Source organism: Aethina tumida, chromosome 3, assembly GCF_024364675.1.
Source record: "Aethina tumida isolate Nest 87 chromosome 3, icAetTumi1.1, whole genome shotgun sequence".
Lineage (NCBI taxonomy): Eukaryota > Metazoa > Arthropoda > Insecta > Coleoptera > Nitidulidae > Aethina > Aethina tumida.
The window spans coordinates 19,777,610-19,796,410 of record NC_065437.1 but is presented as its reverse complement, the minus strand read 5'-3'; the positions used below and the strand labels follow the sequence as shown (position 1 = coordinate 19,796,410).

At 33.3% G+C, this 18,801-nt stretch overlaps 3 protein-coding genes across 3 annotated transcripts in view; 1 reads left to right on the top strand and 2 right to left on the bottom strand.

Annotated features, from left to right (window-relative positions):
* LOC109596674 (baculoviral IAP repeat-containing protein 7-B) overlaps window positions 1–18,801 on the top strand; it is a 59,105-nt gene that overhangs the window by 26,704 nt on the left and 13,600 nt on the right. The window lies entirely within an intron of this gene.
* Window positions 1,447–2,181, bottom strand: LOC109596667 (B1 protein-like). The gene is made up of 2 exons (XM_020012240.2): window positions 1,970–2,181; window positions 1,447–1,911 (listed from the first exon to the last, which is right to left on the bottom strand). The coding sequence occupies exons 1-2, from the start codon at window positions 2,021–2,023 to the stop codon at window positions 1,507–1,509; spliced, it is 459 nt and encodes a 152-aa protein (XP_019867799.1). The 5' UTR covers window positions 2,024–2,181; the 3' UTR covers window positions 1,447–1,506.
* Window positions 12,195–13,994, bottom strand: LOC126265058 (uncharacterized). The gene is made up of 2 exons (XM_049965453.1): window positions 12,999–13,994; window positions 12,195–12,442 (listed from the first exon to the last, which is right to left on the bottom strand). The coding sequence occupies exon 1, from the start codon at window positions 13,906–13,908 to the stop codon at window positions 13,000–13,002; it is 909 nt and encodes a 302-aa protein (XP_049821410.1). The 5' UTR covers window positions 13,909–13,994; the 3' UTR covers window positions 12,195–12,442; window position 12,999.

Sequence of the window (18,801 nt, the reverse complement as noted above, 5' to 3'; positions counted from 1 at the left end):
TATAAACAAAATTAGACTCATATTTGGGAAAACAAAGGAATATCTGCTTAAATTATATATATATATATATATATATATATATATATATATATATATATATATATATATATATAATTCACGATTTTCATTAACTGATTGTTTTACTTGGAGTTCAAATTGGGAATATACAAATGCAAATTGAGGTTTTGTTGTGAATTGTACGCGGGAAAACATATTAACGTACTGGCGAGATGTTGAAAATTGTCATTTCTATTTATTTACATTTACACATTTACTTTTTCCCAAGACGTTAAAGGGAAGTACGTAATGGTGACTAGAGATCATAATCTTATGTATTTACATCGGAAACTGTGAAGTAGAAGTGAGATGATTCGAATGCAGAAGAAAACTTCTCCATACGTCAGCTTTTAATTGCCGTTAATTTTCGTCTAATAGAGATAGAACACTAAAACAAAACTTAACGTGCAATCTAAAGGTATGAAACAAATTTTTATAAAATATAGACAAATCAGATGTGATTTAATCTTTCTGAAATAAAATTCTTAGAATTTTTTTTAGAAATTGTACATACCTTTATTAACTCATATTTTTTTGTTATTTTATAATTTTGGATATTCATTACCTATCATTGTACCCATTTAAAAAATTAAATGTTTTATAATTTTTACTGTAATAGTTCTGAAATATAAAAAATATATATAATCCAAAATAATATGTAAATATATATACTATTTCTTTACATTGAATTAATGAAATTCAATGAAAAGAATACATACTATACAGTGCGATTAAAACTGTTTGATAGTGTTGCTTACTTGAAAATTGAGAATAGCAAAGATATTCCACCTATTTCACATATTGAAGAAAAATATTTAAATTTGCAATTATTTCTGATGCTGGCTTCCTTTGTGAATACATTTTAAAAAAATTTATTAAGGAAGTAATTTATTGAGGATACTCAATTTTTTTAATGGGATTTTGAACTGAAAATTGGAGTCCTAACCAAACAATAGTTGAGTTCACAACATTTAACAACAATGTTACAGATCATTAAGAGAATAAAGAAAATGGATTATGATTTTGGATACACTATATTAGAAAGTAAATAGTTAAGTTAATTATTTTTGATAAAATTACATATTTCTTTATAAATTTAGGAAATTTGTTAAAATCGATAAAATGATTTTACCACAAATTAATTTGTTCAAGTTGTTTAGTAAAAATAAACAATGAAATATGTGTAATGTTTACACTTTTTTAACTGTCCCGTCATAATTAATATTTCAAATAATGACCTGAGTAGATAATGATAAATTAATAAACATTACTTATTTGTTGATTACATTCATTTATGTTGTTTGTTTCATTTACTAGAGTATTTTAAAGGCATAATATAAATAAAATAAGTCTATATTTAAATATTGGAAGGCAAATAAATAATAAATAATCATTGCAAAAAGGATATAATATAAAAATTATCATAAATAAATTGAGAAGTTATTTCTGTTAGTTACAAGTTACAACTCTTCCAGTGTCATTTCCTCCTTTATCATACCACAATGTTTCCAATTCGATGACACTTCCAACAGTATCATGTTTACATCTTGCCAAATCCCATACGGTGTCAGTTGTGTTACATTTTTGTACCAAACATTTAAGAAGTTTTTGAAAATCTTCTTTGTTGTATAGGGTTGACCATTGTGATTTTAAAAGGTCTTTATTAATAATTCCATGTTGGTCTATATAATTAAATCCTCTGTACATGCACACCATGTGTATTTTTAATTTGGGGCAATCCTTCCAGAAGCCCTGGTACAGTCTTTTGACTTGTTCTTCTGGAACTCCCGTCTTCGGATCTTCTTGGCATCTTCGATGTACCCCCCTAAAGAATTCTTTACCGTCCTTTTCAATCTGAAAATGGTATATTTAAATTTTATTTGTGCAATTCAGTCAAGGATAACAAACTTACATCGGCTGCGACAAATGCAACAAATGCCGCTAGGAAAAGAAGTAACTTTTTCATTCCGCTGATTATTCACTCTTCGAAATGAATTTGTTCACTGGTTTTCTTCAAACCAGTGTACGCTTATATATGTATTAAATTGAACAGGTTCGTTATTGTTTTTTAAAACCCGGATTCTTGTCTTTCTCTCTGCACCACAGATCTATATTGTGGTCTTGAGGCTTAGGCACGGGTAGACATCTTAAATGAATGGGCATTCCCAGAGAATCGTGTTTGTGGAGGGGGAAAATATGTTATTGTGATGCGTTCGATTAATGTGTGCTGATAATTTATTTCTCAGTAATTGTAAACTTGAGATAAATTTGGATTCGGTAATTTTGCATCATCGGAAAACCCTAGATGTATGGCAAAGGAATTTTATCTTAAACTGTTACTGAAGAATATTATAATAATTATATTAATCTGGTCATTTTATCATGATGGATACCAGAATTATGAAATTAATAATTACTTTATATATTTTTATTTGAAAATATTATATAATTTTTTCAAATTTTTTTTCCAAACTTGACTATTTTGCTGAAATATTTTTCTACTAAAAAAAAACAACAAATCAAGTATAAATAAAAATATTTTTTATTGTTTTTAAGGGAGTGAAAACTGCATGTGCAAGTTTTTAACATTTAGAGTAAACCATTTAAGAAAAATTGGACTTATTTTCAGTTTTTCCATTGTAACGAACTATCTATCATTTGATTAATAAGTATATACTGATTGAAAAGCTTTAGTCAGTCCGAATCTTGAGAGAGACATCATGCACGACAGAGACAGTAGAAGTCTCCCATTACGGAGCAAAGTGGGGACTTTTGTTCCGTTATTAACATAACATATTGACTGACTGTCATTTCTTTATCTTTTAATATACGCTGTATATAATATATTGTTATATCATAATAATTATTATAGTAATAATATATGAGTCTCATGTTACGAAAATCAAGTAATTAATGCTAAAATTATTTTTATGATTTATAAAAAGCATATATAGGTATTTACCTATTTTCCCCATTATTTCAAACGAAATTAATGTGGAATGAATTTCCTCACATCTATTTGGGAAATCGCCGATATTTACCGCACAAAGGCGGCCGTCATTAAAAGAAATTGATGCAACCGCAGCCTCCTTCCGATTTCAATAATTCACGGCGGGTTGCAGAATTGATGGCCAGCTATGGATGTAGATTATCTATCAAAACGGTTTAATATAATTCACTCGGGCTTGTCGGATCTAACAAGACAGATGCATCCTCTAATATTTAATACAACAATGGTCGGATTTTCCTTAGAGGATATATCACCGTAGAATTGGATCAGATGCGAGGTTCCACTGCATCTGGATGATTGATGCATGCTGAGAATATGTATGAGATAAAAGTGTAAATCACTTAGATATTTGGAATTAAGAAGAAAATATTATAGGTTTATAAATATTTGTTAAACCTTTAATATCCTAATAACAAAAATATTTACTATATTTTTAGAACAAATCTTTATTCTTAAAACTTCTAACATTAAGTTTATAGAATAAGACATCTCAAATGTTTTATATACTGGTTTCTGATACTAAAGAATTTGATTCCTATTAATAAAAAAATAGTGTGTGCTATCTCAAATATTTAATGTATTAAATTAATTTATTAGTATGAAATTAATATAATATTGCAATATAAACCATTTTTTTCATTCTAATTGAACGAGTAATTCTTCAGGTATTAAATTAGTTTGAAGTATTCATAATAATTCGTAGATAATTGTTTTGAATAACCAGAGAAGTTCACAATGTCTGAACTCCCGAAAATTATCAGCAAACATTTGTGAATTTGCCCAATTACCAGAGCAAACTTGTGCTATGTATCTAATAAAACATTCAGTAGCATGCAGGTAATTGGTAGCGTATGGAGCTATATTGGTCGACTGTATGTGTTTATCACATAAAGAATACTTTATACGATATAATTTATAACGACCCAACTATTTTTTGTCGTTCAAACGGCAATTCCGTGCTTTTGCGTGACATATTTAACCGATTATAGATAGGCAAACATGAATTTTTACTGAAGATTAACCGATCCCATTAAACTGAAGGAAATAAAAACGTATCATTTTAAAACCGCATGCTCAGTGGCGCATGCAACTGAAAAAACTGCGTAATTGTATAAGCGAAGCTTGCGATTAATGGGAGATATATTGTTTTAATAAGGAACCGGCTGTGGTTGATAATCCTGCGTCTATTTGGGAAATGGCCGATATTTAGCTACACAAAGCCAGCCTGCATTAAAAGAAATTGATGCGGACTCGCTCTTCTTCCGTTATCAATAAGTCACCGGGTTGAAACAGATGCCCCTACGAACGATGAATATTCAGTAGGGGACAATGCGTTTCTTTTACCTTCAAAACTTTTATGCTCAAACTAACATTTAACATTCTTTGTTCACCTTCAAGTGGTCTCACTGTTGGTACTTTGATGTGGTCTGAGAATTATCCCACTAAAGAAATACATTAATTATCAAATTTCGTTCTTTTTGGACCCTCCTCTAGTTTATTTTCAGTAATTGGATGTGTTAATCATTTTTTATTATCCATAGGCAACAATGGATTTATTTATCCATTTCACAATTTCCTCTCTTCCCTTCATTACGGGAAACCTACATGGAATCAAGCACTTAAAATTTTTAACGAGGTCCACTTGGGAACGGGGCAAATGCGCAGTTTTCGATTCCGGAGCTTATATCATACATCGAGCGGATTATTTGGGAAAACAAAGCCATCGCTAAAGCTTAATTTATAGTCCATTACCAAGGAGAGCTCGGCATGTTCGTTGTTTTGAACTTTCGACGTTTGGGGTGTGCCTAATACGCTTAAATTTTCACCCAACCACTTTTCAACTCACCGGAAACCCAATGCGCAATCGCACACAAGTTTACAATCATATATGTGATGTCATTTACAGAGATATACCTTAAAAATTATCATTTCCAATTCTTTTAATTCCTATTCTCAGTGAAAACAACTTACTTAGTGTTGTTAGTGCACTGATAAATTAAAAATGTTATTGACAGTTATTTATTAAAATTTATTTATACAAAATCATAAATTATAGTTTTATGCAAATCTATCTCATGTTTAAGAAATATTTTAATTATCTTACATAAACCTGAGTTGAAATCAATCATTGTACTATCAGTAAATTCATGTTGCTATGAGTTATATAAATTTATCAGCAAAAATCTGAGTGTAATTTCCGAAACACGATTAAAGGGCCCTCTTCGTTCACAACGTGATTAGTTAGTCTTAAAAGATTTCAATTACTGCAGGTAATTAAAAAATCTGCGATGAAAGAAGATTCCATTGTGCCTTCTACATAAACGGGAGATTAACGTGAATTACTTTTCGGGATAAGGACAAAAGCACACAAGGGGCTGCTTTCTATAAAGTGAAGTCGCTTGTTCGGGATAAACATTTTCTTTGGACGGGCAGAAATTCCCAAAAAGAAAACCGAGGCTCAAATGAATGGAACACAGAATCAACGTATTTATATAAAAAAACTTCTTTAAAAAGTACAATAAGGAATATTTCCTGACAGTTTACATATTTTATTTATTTGTTTTTGTACTGCTTAATTTCAAAAATAAATGTGAATGGTTTTTGTTCCAATTGTGTTTTTACATTGTTTAGTCATTTGGCAACAATCGGCCGGCGGATATATTGTGCATTTCTATTGTTGGATGGTTATTTAGAAAAGCCCCCGGCAGTTACATTTAGACAAAATTGCAGGCCGCAAAATTAAACAGGAATAGCAGGAAAATTGTATCCAATATCAATTGTTACAGCAATAGCACCACATTTGCGTTTAAATTTCGTTATAATGGTCGGCTATCCGATATATTTGATTGTAATTTCGGCCGTATTCAATACATCAATGTATTTATTTTTTTGTTTATTATTATGGTCCATGTTTGGAATTAACAGGGGCGATTTTAATTCGATATTGTTGTGTAAATAGGTAACGTTGGATTTTATTCGTTCGCGTATTTATATATGAAGGGTTTAAATTAAATGCAAATATTTAATAGGAATAATTATTATTTTGCATTTATTTGTAATTAAAAATATATTTGATTTTAAATTATATCGATTTTTGTAGTCAGTACATTACATTACATTATTGTAAATATTAAATCAAAATAACTGTTAACGTATGATAAATATTTCATAGAAATAAGAACTGTACAAAAATATGTACAGTAGCGGTCATAATTAAAACAACTTATTAAATTGAATTTTGTTTGGCTTAGGATCATATTCACTGGATCACAAAACAGTGGGGATAAGTAGTTTTTGGTGACGTGTCAAAATTTAATTTTTAAAGCATTGATGGTTCTGTTTAAGTTATACGTCCTACATGTATAAAACTACATAGAAAGTTTGTTATACCCACAGTTCAATTATGCTAAGAGGATCCTTTAATTTTTCTAGCAAAGGCTGATGTACAAGGATATATTAAACAACAATTTTCCGTCATATATTGAAGAAAAGCTCTTAGTAAATGTGTCAAACCAAAGCATCGATGTTTTGTCTTGCCCGTCCCAATCTTTATAACCAAATTTGAAATAAACATTTTACAAATTTAAATGAACTCATCAATGTCTCAAAAACTTGTTAACAACTCCCTGAAATACTCCTGAGTGAACTACATTGGAACATTTATTAAATATTCTCGTTATATAGTGGAATAATTTTGAAATATCAACTTTAAATGAATGAATGTATCAGATTTTTGATTTTCTATCGGATTTTAATCTTTTAATAAATAATAAACCAATAAATTTCAATGTGTTATTATTTATTTAATAAGTATTTCTAATACTGTTGTTATGACTCTTTCTCAAAGGACAATTAATTAACAGATCTGGACAAGATTAATTTTCGAGGTACACGCCTCCTATATCCTTAATACAAATACATACTTTGTGTGACCCCTTAAACAAACATAACGCATGTGTCTACCATACGAAATTGGTTCCGATCTAATTAATTATGTCACCAAATTTGAATACTCCAATAGGATATTTGATCACTGCCTTTTTTAACGTGCGTAAAATAATAGCCAGTATTTTGTACACTTTTATAATCCCGCCAAACATGCAACATTTTCTGCATCCGTGAAGCATCAGTCGTTGCAAGCCCACTGTTTAGATCGATGTCGTTCACCTCGTATTTTTTTCATTGTGTTTGCGCATATAAAATTACAACGTCAAAAAGGTTCATGCATGCCATATGCCCGTAAACAATTCAGGAAAAGTAACGGGATTTGATCTGGCCGACCAGGTAAATCAGATCTGTTCGTTGTGGCGTTGCATCCACTAAAATTATGTCACAAATTCAATTGGCATGCAATATCAATGCAATAACCTTTAAATTAAGATCGAAACAATATGTCCCCGGGGGATTATTGCAAACTGCATCTGCCCTTGCCCTCCTTGCGAACTGACGAACCCCCACACGGTTTAATTCGATTTCGATTCAACGTTAAGGTTTTTATAGCTGTGTCTTTAAAAATACATTTGCAATTAAACAAAGCAATTTGGTGTTTCGTTCAACACAGTTTTACCAATATTGTCGATAATTTTAGGTAAAACTGCGCCTCTCCTCCGGTGTTTACTTGGCTACGATATTGCAACACAAGGGTTGGGCCGGGTTTATTTAAATAACTCAGTCACGATCATGATTAAATTCAAGAAGTGCAAATACTTGGGACTTGTCGGTATAGTTATTGCTCCCACTAGAGATTCTGTTTAAATAAGGGTTGCTTGTTCGTTATAACGTAGTCTTTCATCAACCGGCGCTTGATTAAAATATTTTAAATTAGAGTTGGCTGGCGCTGCAGAAATTTCGTTATGTTGATTTAAAATTTAAATTCCCTCTTGTTTTAATCTTAATTGCACCCAAAAATAATGAAGTTTTCTATACAATACATATATTATCTTGGGTGTTACCTTTGGATGTTGTGTTGTTAGGGTGGTATCACATTACGTTAAATCGTTTGTTTTCTCTTTTTAAGTAACCCTATAAATTCCCCTGGATGTATGGCGTTTCGGTCAATCCCTATAATCCTCAACAAATGGGGATTTCTGTATGTTGTTTGTCTTTTTAAAGGTACGTGAATAATGCCTATAAATAAAAATCGTTAAATCGATTTTATTAGTGAGGGATGTATCAAATAACTGTTTTATATTTATTGCAAATGGATTTCACAATTTTTCCTGTGTATAAATATTTATAGTGTTGTGGTTTTATGTATCTTTTATTTAGTGATATTAAATTTTTTTGTGCATTTAAATATGTTTATCTCGATTTTAAATTTTCAAAGCTAATGTGCTGAACAGATATTATTGGGGACTGCGCATAATTATTTCTCACATTTTGTTTTTAATTTTGGAATTGTTTTTATATTTTTCTAATAAAATAATAAAATATGTACAAAAATTCAATATTTGTAAAATAATATAATCTGCATTCAAGTTGATGGTGTTACCTTGAAATGAATATGTAATATATTTCTTTATTTTATACATAAAATTTTTTGTCTTATTAATATGAAACACACATGTCCTATAACAATAAAACCTCCAACACCGGTATAACAATAACCTGAGTAAATATTGATAAAATAAATATGTATTTTTTCTAGAAAATAATGAAATGTAAACATTGAGGCCTACGGTCCCCCTTTTTACCGAATACCCTACCGTCATATTTCATTCTCTAGTTCTTTTCCCACTGACGTGGCCTGTATCTTGGCCTAGACGAAACCACCATAACTAATAGACATAAATTAAATATTACAAAAAGCGACCTTAATAAAAAAATAAACACTTAATGATCCTAGACGCAAGGGATCAATTGTGAAGGCGTTGGGCAAGGGTTGAATTAAAAACGGAGTTCTGGCAATTCAAGTAATTTATTTAAGTGGCACTCAAAACAAGAAACATAATGAATCCTTTATTGGTTTTGTCGATGAGGATAAAACAAAGTGCCCTCACCATTAACAAAATTATAAGCATTTATTTCCGACTATCAACTAAGAGCGCAATATTACTTGTTAGCTATTTTAATTTGCAAGTAATTATTAATTAAATTTTCCAAAGTCAGACAACAACAAATTAAATCATTTGTACTTGTACAATTATTTACAGAGTCCTCTAAACGTTCGAAATTTGTGCGGGTAAGTAACACCGTTTTACCGATAACGGGGAAAGCAAATCCGCATAATCATTGTACTGATGGACAGCCCCTCCTCTAATTTCCCTATAAAACAATTAAATATTTAAAGTAGCCAATTTAGCTGACTTGGGGCTTATTGAATGGCGAACGATTCAGCGGAGATCAGGCTAGTTAAAGAGCCGCAGCCACCCGCCAATATGTCGGTGTGGCGGACAAACGACAGAAGGGTAATTTACATGCTTGACAGCTTTGCAGATATCCCCGTTAAATAGACTCGGTAGCTATCATTGTAGTCCAATGTCAGAGAGGACTTGTATAATGGACAAGAATTTAAGGTGGCTTAACCGCAATTTGCCCGAATAAACGCAGTAATATATATTGTTAGAGAACTTTACAATTAATTATGGCATATTTTATAAATTTCGTTGCATGTTTATAAATAAATGTTGTACATTTGTTCTTGACTTTGATGTATATAGTTAAAAAAATTAATAAGCTGAAAATTCTTCTGAGAAACACGCTTGGGGGGCACTCACACACCCTTCCAAAGGACACACATCAATGGAATAATTGAATGCAAGCGCACGCCGTCAAATAACAAACCTAGAAGAGTTTGAAATATCTATACGGCATTGTCCTCAGACAATAACCTTTTCATTAGGCGAGACCGTGCCTTAACCCACATCCATCCTCAATCAATTACAGTTATTACTGAAACTACCATTGCCACAAATGTAACTATATTTATTGTCAATAATGGCCCACATGTTGACACTCGAAATGTATTATGCAGGCGTCGGCCCAAAAACGGATCCTCTACGTGGCGGGACCGCTGACTTGGCCACCGACTCATTGTTATTATTGCTTAAAAATAAAACACCACTTATTGGCCGTTCTTTAAATGGAATCGCCAAAAATGTAAACACACTCTTTTGTTAGACTTTGCAGAATTAATGTGGGTGGATTGTTTGGGGTGCTGGACAAAACACTATCAGGAACGATCTCCAAGAAGATGACGCATACCTTGTTTAAAATCATTTAAATATGTGAATAATTAACAATATTATATTACGTCCATAAAAACATCTAATAATAAAAAGTAATTGTCTGAGAAAATATTCTATATTTAATTAAACAAAACTGACGTATTTTCTAGAAATGCGTAGGCAGTTTATTGTTTTTCTAGTTTTGTTACTTGTAGTTTAAATTGTTGTTCCTATAAATTATCCATTATACTGTAATTAAAAATAATTCTATCCAATTTCATGTTAGTTTAATGTACAGCTTCAGGCAAATAAATATAAGTTATTCCAATTAATCGCCTTGAAATATTTTGTAGGGATAACAAACAATGGAATGCCGAATAGTAATTAAAGAGTAAAATATATATACCATATATAACAATAATATGCATGGTGACATTGAAAAAAATATGATTTTATGGCATCATCTGATATTCAAGAATTATATATTTGTTTTCTAATAATTTATCATTTATGTTTTTACAATAATAATAAGTTACTAACTCCAGATCCTAGAAAGAAAGAAGTGTGTAGAAATTAAGTTAAATCAAATCAATCAAGACTCATAGTGTCGAAATAATTTAAGTAAAGGAAAGTAAAATTTAGGACTCAGCTAAAAAATAAAAAAAAATAAACTTTTATGAAGTGTGACTACTTTAGAAAGCAATTTCTATAAAAGTTATCAAGCAACTAAAAATTCTCATTACTTATTAATTTCCTATTATTTTGTACTAAATGTTCACATTGGCAACGTCGAATATGCGTAAACAAATTCCTTTCAAATTCTTCGCCTTGAACCTTCGATACAAAAAAAAAGTATACAAATTGTAGTGTAGGCAAAATAAATGCAGAATGGCGTCGTTTTGTTTTAAATTTCACGTCATGTAGGGGAGATTTACATTAATAATCATACGTGGAAATGCACTGCCGACGTCGCATTATCCAAACAAACATTCTATTTTTGTATTAATGTTGTTTTTGTTCGATAATTCGGATGAATATTTCCCATATAACAATTTAAATAAATATTTATGAAAAAATTAACTTTGAATCGACCAATTGTGGAATTCCCGTTTAGTTCAGTAGTTTCCAATAGTAATCAATATCAGTTTTATATTTCCAGGTAAATCTTGCTCATAAAACTGTAGTAATAGTTCGAAGAATTAATTGTAATTTAAAGGATGTGCTCAAAAACTTAATGGAGTCTAACTAAGAACAATTTAAGCTCGTTTAACTTTTGAGTTTTTAGCTTTCACATCATTACACGACTCGTTCTAAATAATAAATGTTTTAATTAAGCACGTGTCAACCATATTCATAATAGAGCACCGTTCTATACTACGCCCATACAATGCATTCTTAATGATAATTTCAACGGTTCGTAGAAAAATAATTTGCAATAAAAAAGATCTCAATGTAACTTTTCACACCCCAGCCGTTCCATTTTATTGTAGAATAAATGAATGGATAATGAAGTATATACACGTCACGGTAGTCTATCACATCAGGTTTTATTGATCATATACATCGTCAGACTTCCCCATCGTCATTTTATTTATCCCTAAAAATCGGAGACGTCTAATGATGTTTGTCACATTCTCACACTTTCTTATTGGGTAGAAACCATTGGGGAAACGTGTATAAAGAAGAGAAAACACACGCTTTTATTGTTTGGTCATGCTAATTAAATTGAATGGAGCCTTTTCCCATGTAATGAGAGGGAAAATAATATTGGGATGTTCCTCCACGTTAAGGAAACGATGTTTTATGGAACAAATTTTCTATATTTTCTTATTATTAAGTCACTGGTTTGTGACATTAAGTTTTTTCAATAACACACATTTATATATGATAGATTAGCGACTGTTAATCTGGCTTTTTAGTTTGATTAAAACACTAAATTCACAATAATACGCTTTATTACAACAAACGTAGTTTAACCCTCGACATCTAAAGCTTGACTGCTCGGTTCTTTCTTAAGAACTGCCCCGATTATTAAATGTAAACAAATACTTCAGATTTGCTTATGAAACAAAACTAGTCTAAATAGATGTGAGCACGTCGCATCGGTCCATCGGTGAAGGTGATGACGTAAGCTAACACGGCCTTCCTGACATGTGGGGCGTCCTCGCACCTTCCGCAGTTTTGCAAAGATTCACCTGACACCGGTAATCTGTAAACATTATAACAGCAGTACAAGCTCAAAATATATTCGAAGAACTAAGTCTAAACCTTATTTCATTTAACAAAATAGACTGTTATGTGGCACAGTTAACAACCACTAGAAGCTCAGAGGCGACTCAACCATCAACAGGTCTGTTACACCCATGACTCTCAAGTGCTATCAAAAGATACCATATTCTAGCCAGGAGCTCAGAGGCGGTTCAACCACTACCAGGTCTATTACCCGCTTGTCTCACAGACCCAGAACACAACAATCTAAGCCTGCAGAGCAGGGACCTTAAAAATAGCCTGCCAAGCAGGGACCTTTAAACATAGCCTGCAAAGTAGGGACCTTAAACATAGCCTGCAAAGTAGGGACCTCAAACATAGCCTGCGACGCAGGGACCTTAAAAATAGCCTGCCGAGCAGGGACCTTAATCATAGCCTACTAAGCAGGGACCTTTACACATAGCCTGATACACAGGGACCTTAAACAGCCTACTAAGCAGGGACCTTTACACACATTCACACATCAATCTTATTAAATAAATCTATATCCATCATACCTTATAGAATTTCTGTATCTGGCCAGGTTCGTAACTGTTCATGTGCCGCTATTGTAGTTCTACCTCGGCTGCCAATCCTTCGGAGAGCATACCTCTCATTAGGTAAACAATGCGTTACCTCAAAGGGTCCGTGATACTTTGGTTTCAATTTTCCTCCATTCGACAGCTGACTATTTTCAACAACAACTTTATCACCAACAGCGTATGGTATTGCCGGCACTCTTTTCTTATTAAAGTTTGTAATTGTTCTACTGGTTACTTCGCACACGCGACTGTGAGCTTGTTGTCTAAGTATTTCAGCGTCCACATCACTTGTCTGTATTGGCACACCATTTAACAGTTCGTTAGTTGCTCTCAGACGTCGATTTTCACCAAACATTAATATCCACGGCGCGAATCCTGTCGATTTGTTCACAGTTACATTAAAATCGTCCTCAATATGAGGTAGCACTTTTGTCCATTTATTTTCGTCTTTTTCATTCAACACAGCACGCATCGCATTAAACAAACTTCTCATAACGCGTTCCACTTGTCCATTACCTCTAGGAACTCCTGTTGCAATTAGGTGTAGCTCAACAGAGTTATCATTGAGAAATTCTCGAAATTTACTCGCTACAAATGCTGTTCCCCGATCAGCTATTATTCGTTTTGGTCGACCCAATTCCATAAATAATGCATCTAATGCCTTTATAGTACATTCGGCATTTTTTTGTCTAATAGGACAAAATCGCACAAATTTAGTAAAAGCGTCTATAACCACTAAAATTTGAGTGCATTTATTAGATTTGACCAAAGGTCCGGCATGGTCAATATGCCACGTATCCATTTTACTTCGTTTTCTGTTGACACAATCCACTCCGTTTTCCAGTAAAAGATTTACCCAACACACACGATCTACAATTTGCAACATATTTGCGTACTGTTTTACCCATGCGTGGCCATATTAAGTCCTCACGTAATTTCATTAACATTTTATCAGCACCAATATGAGACGAGTTATCATGATACAGTTTCATTATCTCTAGTCGAGCTGCTACAGGTACAAAACAACGTTCGCGACCATCATTTGAACATTGTAAAAACACTAAATTGTCTTTCACTATATATCCCGTCTCATGATGCGTTTTGTTTATTATTGTCTGACAAAACACATCCTCTGATTGATATTCACAAATTGTCTTTGGTTTGTTAGCAATAATTCGTGCTGCTAAAATTCGTTTTGTCGGAGATGCTGTATTTCGACTTAAATAGTCGACATGTGCCATTTTATGTCCTGGTCTATATTCTATATCAAAATTAAAGTCCTGCAATTTTATCCACCATCTTGCAACGCGGGGGTGTAGTTCCTTTTTGAGTGCTGTAGCCCTTACTGAATTACAGTCTGTATAGATTGTAAACTTTATACCATACAGATATGTGCGAAAATACTGAGTGGCTATGGCCACTATCGCTAGAGTTTCCAAATCATAAGAATGATATCGCGATTCACAATCAGTTGTACGCCTAGAATAATACGCCACTGGATGAAGCACATTATTTAAGTCTTTTTGCATAAGTATGGCACCCAATCCAAGCGAACTCGCGTCTGTATGTAGTTCGGTAGTCAGTTCCGGATCAAAAATGTTCAAAATCGGATAAGAAGTCAATCGTTTCACTAAATCCAATCGCACATTTTCACATTCACTTGTCCACTCAAAAGTTTTTCCCTTACGTAACAGTGCAGATATCGGTGCTGTCAAAGTTGCAAAGTTTTTCACGAAACGTCTAAAGTATCCAGCCAGTCCTAATAATTGACGAACACCTTTTACATCTTTAGGAGCTGATGTTTGAGCGAGCGCGTCAACTTTTCGCGAACTAGGTTTTACCGTACCGTTTTCGATCACAACACCCAAATATTCCACAGATGTTTGGAAAAAGTTACATTTTTTTATGTTTAAAACAAATCCGGCCTTCGAAAGGGCGTCAATGACCTTTCTTAAGTTCTTAAGACCTTCTTGAATGGTTCGAGAGGGGCACAACACATCATCAACGTAAACAAACGCAATATCGTCTTTAAGTGGTCCAAGGGCTTTATCGATGGCACTTTGATAACACGATGGGGAGTTTATAAAACCAAACGGCATTCGATTGTACTCGTAAAGTCCATCTGGTGTCACAAAAGCAGTTATATGTTTTGAATTCTCTTCTATTTCAACTTGGTGAAATCCCGATTTCATATCAAGAGTACAAAAATATACAGCTTTGGCAAGGGCGTCAATCTGATCTTGTATCCGTGGTAGAGGATAATTATTACGTAATACTTTTTTATTTACGTCTCGATAATCTACACATAATCTTGTGTCTCCGTTTTTCTTTTTGACAAGGACTATTGGGCTTGCATAAGGAGATTCACTTTGTCGTATTATTCCACTCTCAATTTGTTCTTTTATTATTTGTTTCACTTGTAATCTTTCGCCATATGACAAATGACGGGGTTTATAGGCCACTGGCTGTAGATCACGTAATGTTATTCTTAACTTGTTTGTTGTTACTGCGGCCGGTGTTTGACTTATTCCATTTTGGATTATTGTTTTTATTTCCTTAATAACCCACTCGTCCAGTCCTGACAAATTTAAGTCATTTTCTTCAAACGCGTATATAGCACAAATTCGTTGCCTATCACTATGATCATATACAATGTCTACACTGTTTGCATTAAATTCAATTTTAATACCTGGTCGTTTTAAAACATCAAGTCCAATTAAAGCGTCAACATCACATCCAGGAATTGATCCATCTGGCACAATTAGAAAATCAATTTCTAATGTCATGGTTGGTGTACACATCACAACACTACTGCGACCCAGAGGCTTCATAACACAATTTCCTACACCAGACAGTATTTGGCAATCCGGTTGAATTTGCAAGTCTAAGGCTTTCGCTATTTTTTCGTGAAGTATTGAGACATCTGCACCTGTGTCTACTAAGTATGCTATTGAACTGATCATGGAATTGTTAGTAACCGTAGCTGATGGAAATGAACGGATAAAACGAGTGTTTTTTGCCAGGAGCACTCGTTTTGATGCCTCATGTCATTGTTTTTTACTATAGCATGTATCTTCTGAATGTCCATTCACTCCACAGATGTTACAAAACTTCTTATTTGCTGAGGTGTTGTTGCCAGACGAAAAATTTCTTTGATGTACTCCAGAAGGACCCGGCTGTACCTTTTCCGACATATTCTGTATTTTTTCCGCATTTTTGCAATCCACTGCTTTATGTCCATAGCGTTGACATCTTCTGCAGTTTCCTTGAAACGAACGCTGATCACGAAAGCTATACGGTCGTTTTCGTGACAATTCACGCTCTCGCACACCAGCGTTCAATTTATTCGCATCACAGGTAGCCAACAGTTTTAATAGTTCAGAATCACATGTAGGAGCTAGCAAGGAGATTCGATTTTTCACTTCTGTGTTTTGAATATCGTATTCAACAAGACTTAACACAACATTCCATGGAAAGTCTGAATAAAATCTTCTAATTGCTGTTAATTTGGCGTTACCGTATTCTACTAGTGAATCAAAACTTGAACTCTTAATTGCTAAACAATTTCTGATACGAGTAGCAGGAGTACCTAACTCAGGAAACGCAATTTCAAAATCTCGTCGAAAAGAAGCCCAATCTCTAATAATAGGTTTCCAATGTTGATAAAAGCGTGCTGCACGTCCTCGTAAAGCATGACCAGCTTTTAAAACAATAAGAGTATCGGATATTTCCAGCTCCTGTTGGATCCTAGTAACATCATCCATCCACTCAACCATAGTAAACGGTGTATCATCTGGGTCAAAACTGGGAAGTCGAAACTGCGCCGCCGCGGCACTTACACCTTCTGATACTGAAGCGGAAACAGGTTGCGTCTGCGCAGTCACCCTCAATGTTGCTTGAGTAGTTTGGGCGTTGGCCATTGTCGACAAAATTTCCATGATTTGTTTTTGGAAACTGTTGTTATTTTCTTGCTGCATTTTAAATAACAACGCCATATTATTGTCTGTCTCCGATACACTTTCGGTAATGTTCACAACGTTCGGACTCACTGCGCGGTCGCGTTTTTCACTATTGTCTGCCATTGTTCGTTCACAAAGAAACACAAAAAAAAAATTTATTTTTTTAGGTCCTTTCTTCCGGAAATAATTCACGAGAAGATATCCCACTTCTGATGATAGATTAGCGACTGTTAATCTGGCTTTTTAGTTTGATTAAAACACTAAATTCACAATAATACGCTTTATTACAACAAACGTAGTTTAACCCTCGACATCTAAAGCTTGACTGCTCGGTTCTTTCTTAAGAACTGCCCCGATTATTAAATGTAAACAAATACTTCAGATTTGCTTATGAAACAAAACTAGTCTAAATAGATGTGAGCACGTCGCATCGGTCCATCGGTGAAGGTGATGACGTAAGCTAACATATATATAGTAGAAATATTAAAATTTGCTAAAATGTGTATATTGTAAATTTATTCTTAAAAGAAGTGAGAGACGTTCAAATAAATAAATTCGCATTTGAATAGGAATATATTACTTTTGGCGCAGGATCAAATGATGGCAATTTGGATCCCTTCTGGTACCATGTTTATGTAAATGTCTATAAAATGAGTTTCAAGTTTTTTAATGTCCGAAACATTGGAATGACCCTATAGAGAGCTCCGGAACATAAGATCCATATGGCACTTTCATAAATTTCATCCAGATCCCAAACTGTATCCCCAGTATTGGAACAGCTGAATCGTTAATTATTAAAAGGGACAAAGTTTCATTTTAGGCAATTTGTGATGAAGTAGCGTTCCCCTAAAATGTATCAAGCCCCAACGTTTGGCTTTGCTAAAAGTTAAGTGTTTTTATTACTTATAGTTTTAATTTGCTTGGTCTATAGAAATTACGCAGCAACCGTGGATTTCTTTCGTATTTCCCTCTAGAGAGTCCTAACATTTTACCAAAATAATATTTCACCGTCTACTCATCTTAGTCATTAATATTTCCGAGTCCCATTATTTATTTAGTTGCTCAACGAGGAATTAATGTAGATTTATTTATTTAAGAGCTCTATCCAATTGTTTGTAATCGGATCTAGTATTTAGGAGAATATATATTTCATCATGAATTTATTGTATCAATTGTGTACTGTAATTTCTACAGAATAATAATTTTCAGTAATTCAGATAAAAACTCCTTTAACTTAGTTTTTAAATAGCTGATTTATGAAATTTAGAATTCAAAAATTTATGTTACGGAGTGAAAAGAATAATTTTAAAATTCGGTAGTTCAATAATAAAATAATATTAATAAATCATAATACTTGGGGATATTATACTGTATCATTTCTCTTAGATAACATTATTGCAAATTCGGCGCGATTCTCGCAACATCCAATAAACAAAATCCCATTTGGAAGTGTCCGATAAATTCTGCAATAAAGCCATTTTTCTCCCATACCATTTGTATTTGTCCACCGTCCAATATATTATGGGACGGAAAGGCACTTAAAGAGCCTCCCCAGGCGGAAGTACATTGTCTTACCATGTATTTAGTTTATCAGATTAACCAGAAACTAACTCTATCATTATCATTCGGTGTCCAGTTTCTAATGTTCCCCTAAGTATAATGGTGCCGTTTGCCGATAGCTGGCAACTTCCCTCTCAAGCGTTAAGCGTTTGTCGTAGGGTCGGTTTCTTGCCGGTCTCCGGGGAGTCTTCTGCTCTAGGATATCTAGGAGCTTACAATGGCGGTATCTCGAATATTCCATCAGAGTTGAAGAACTTTCT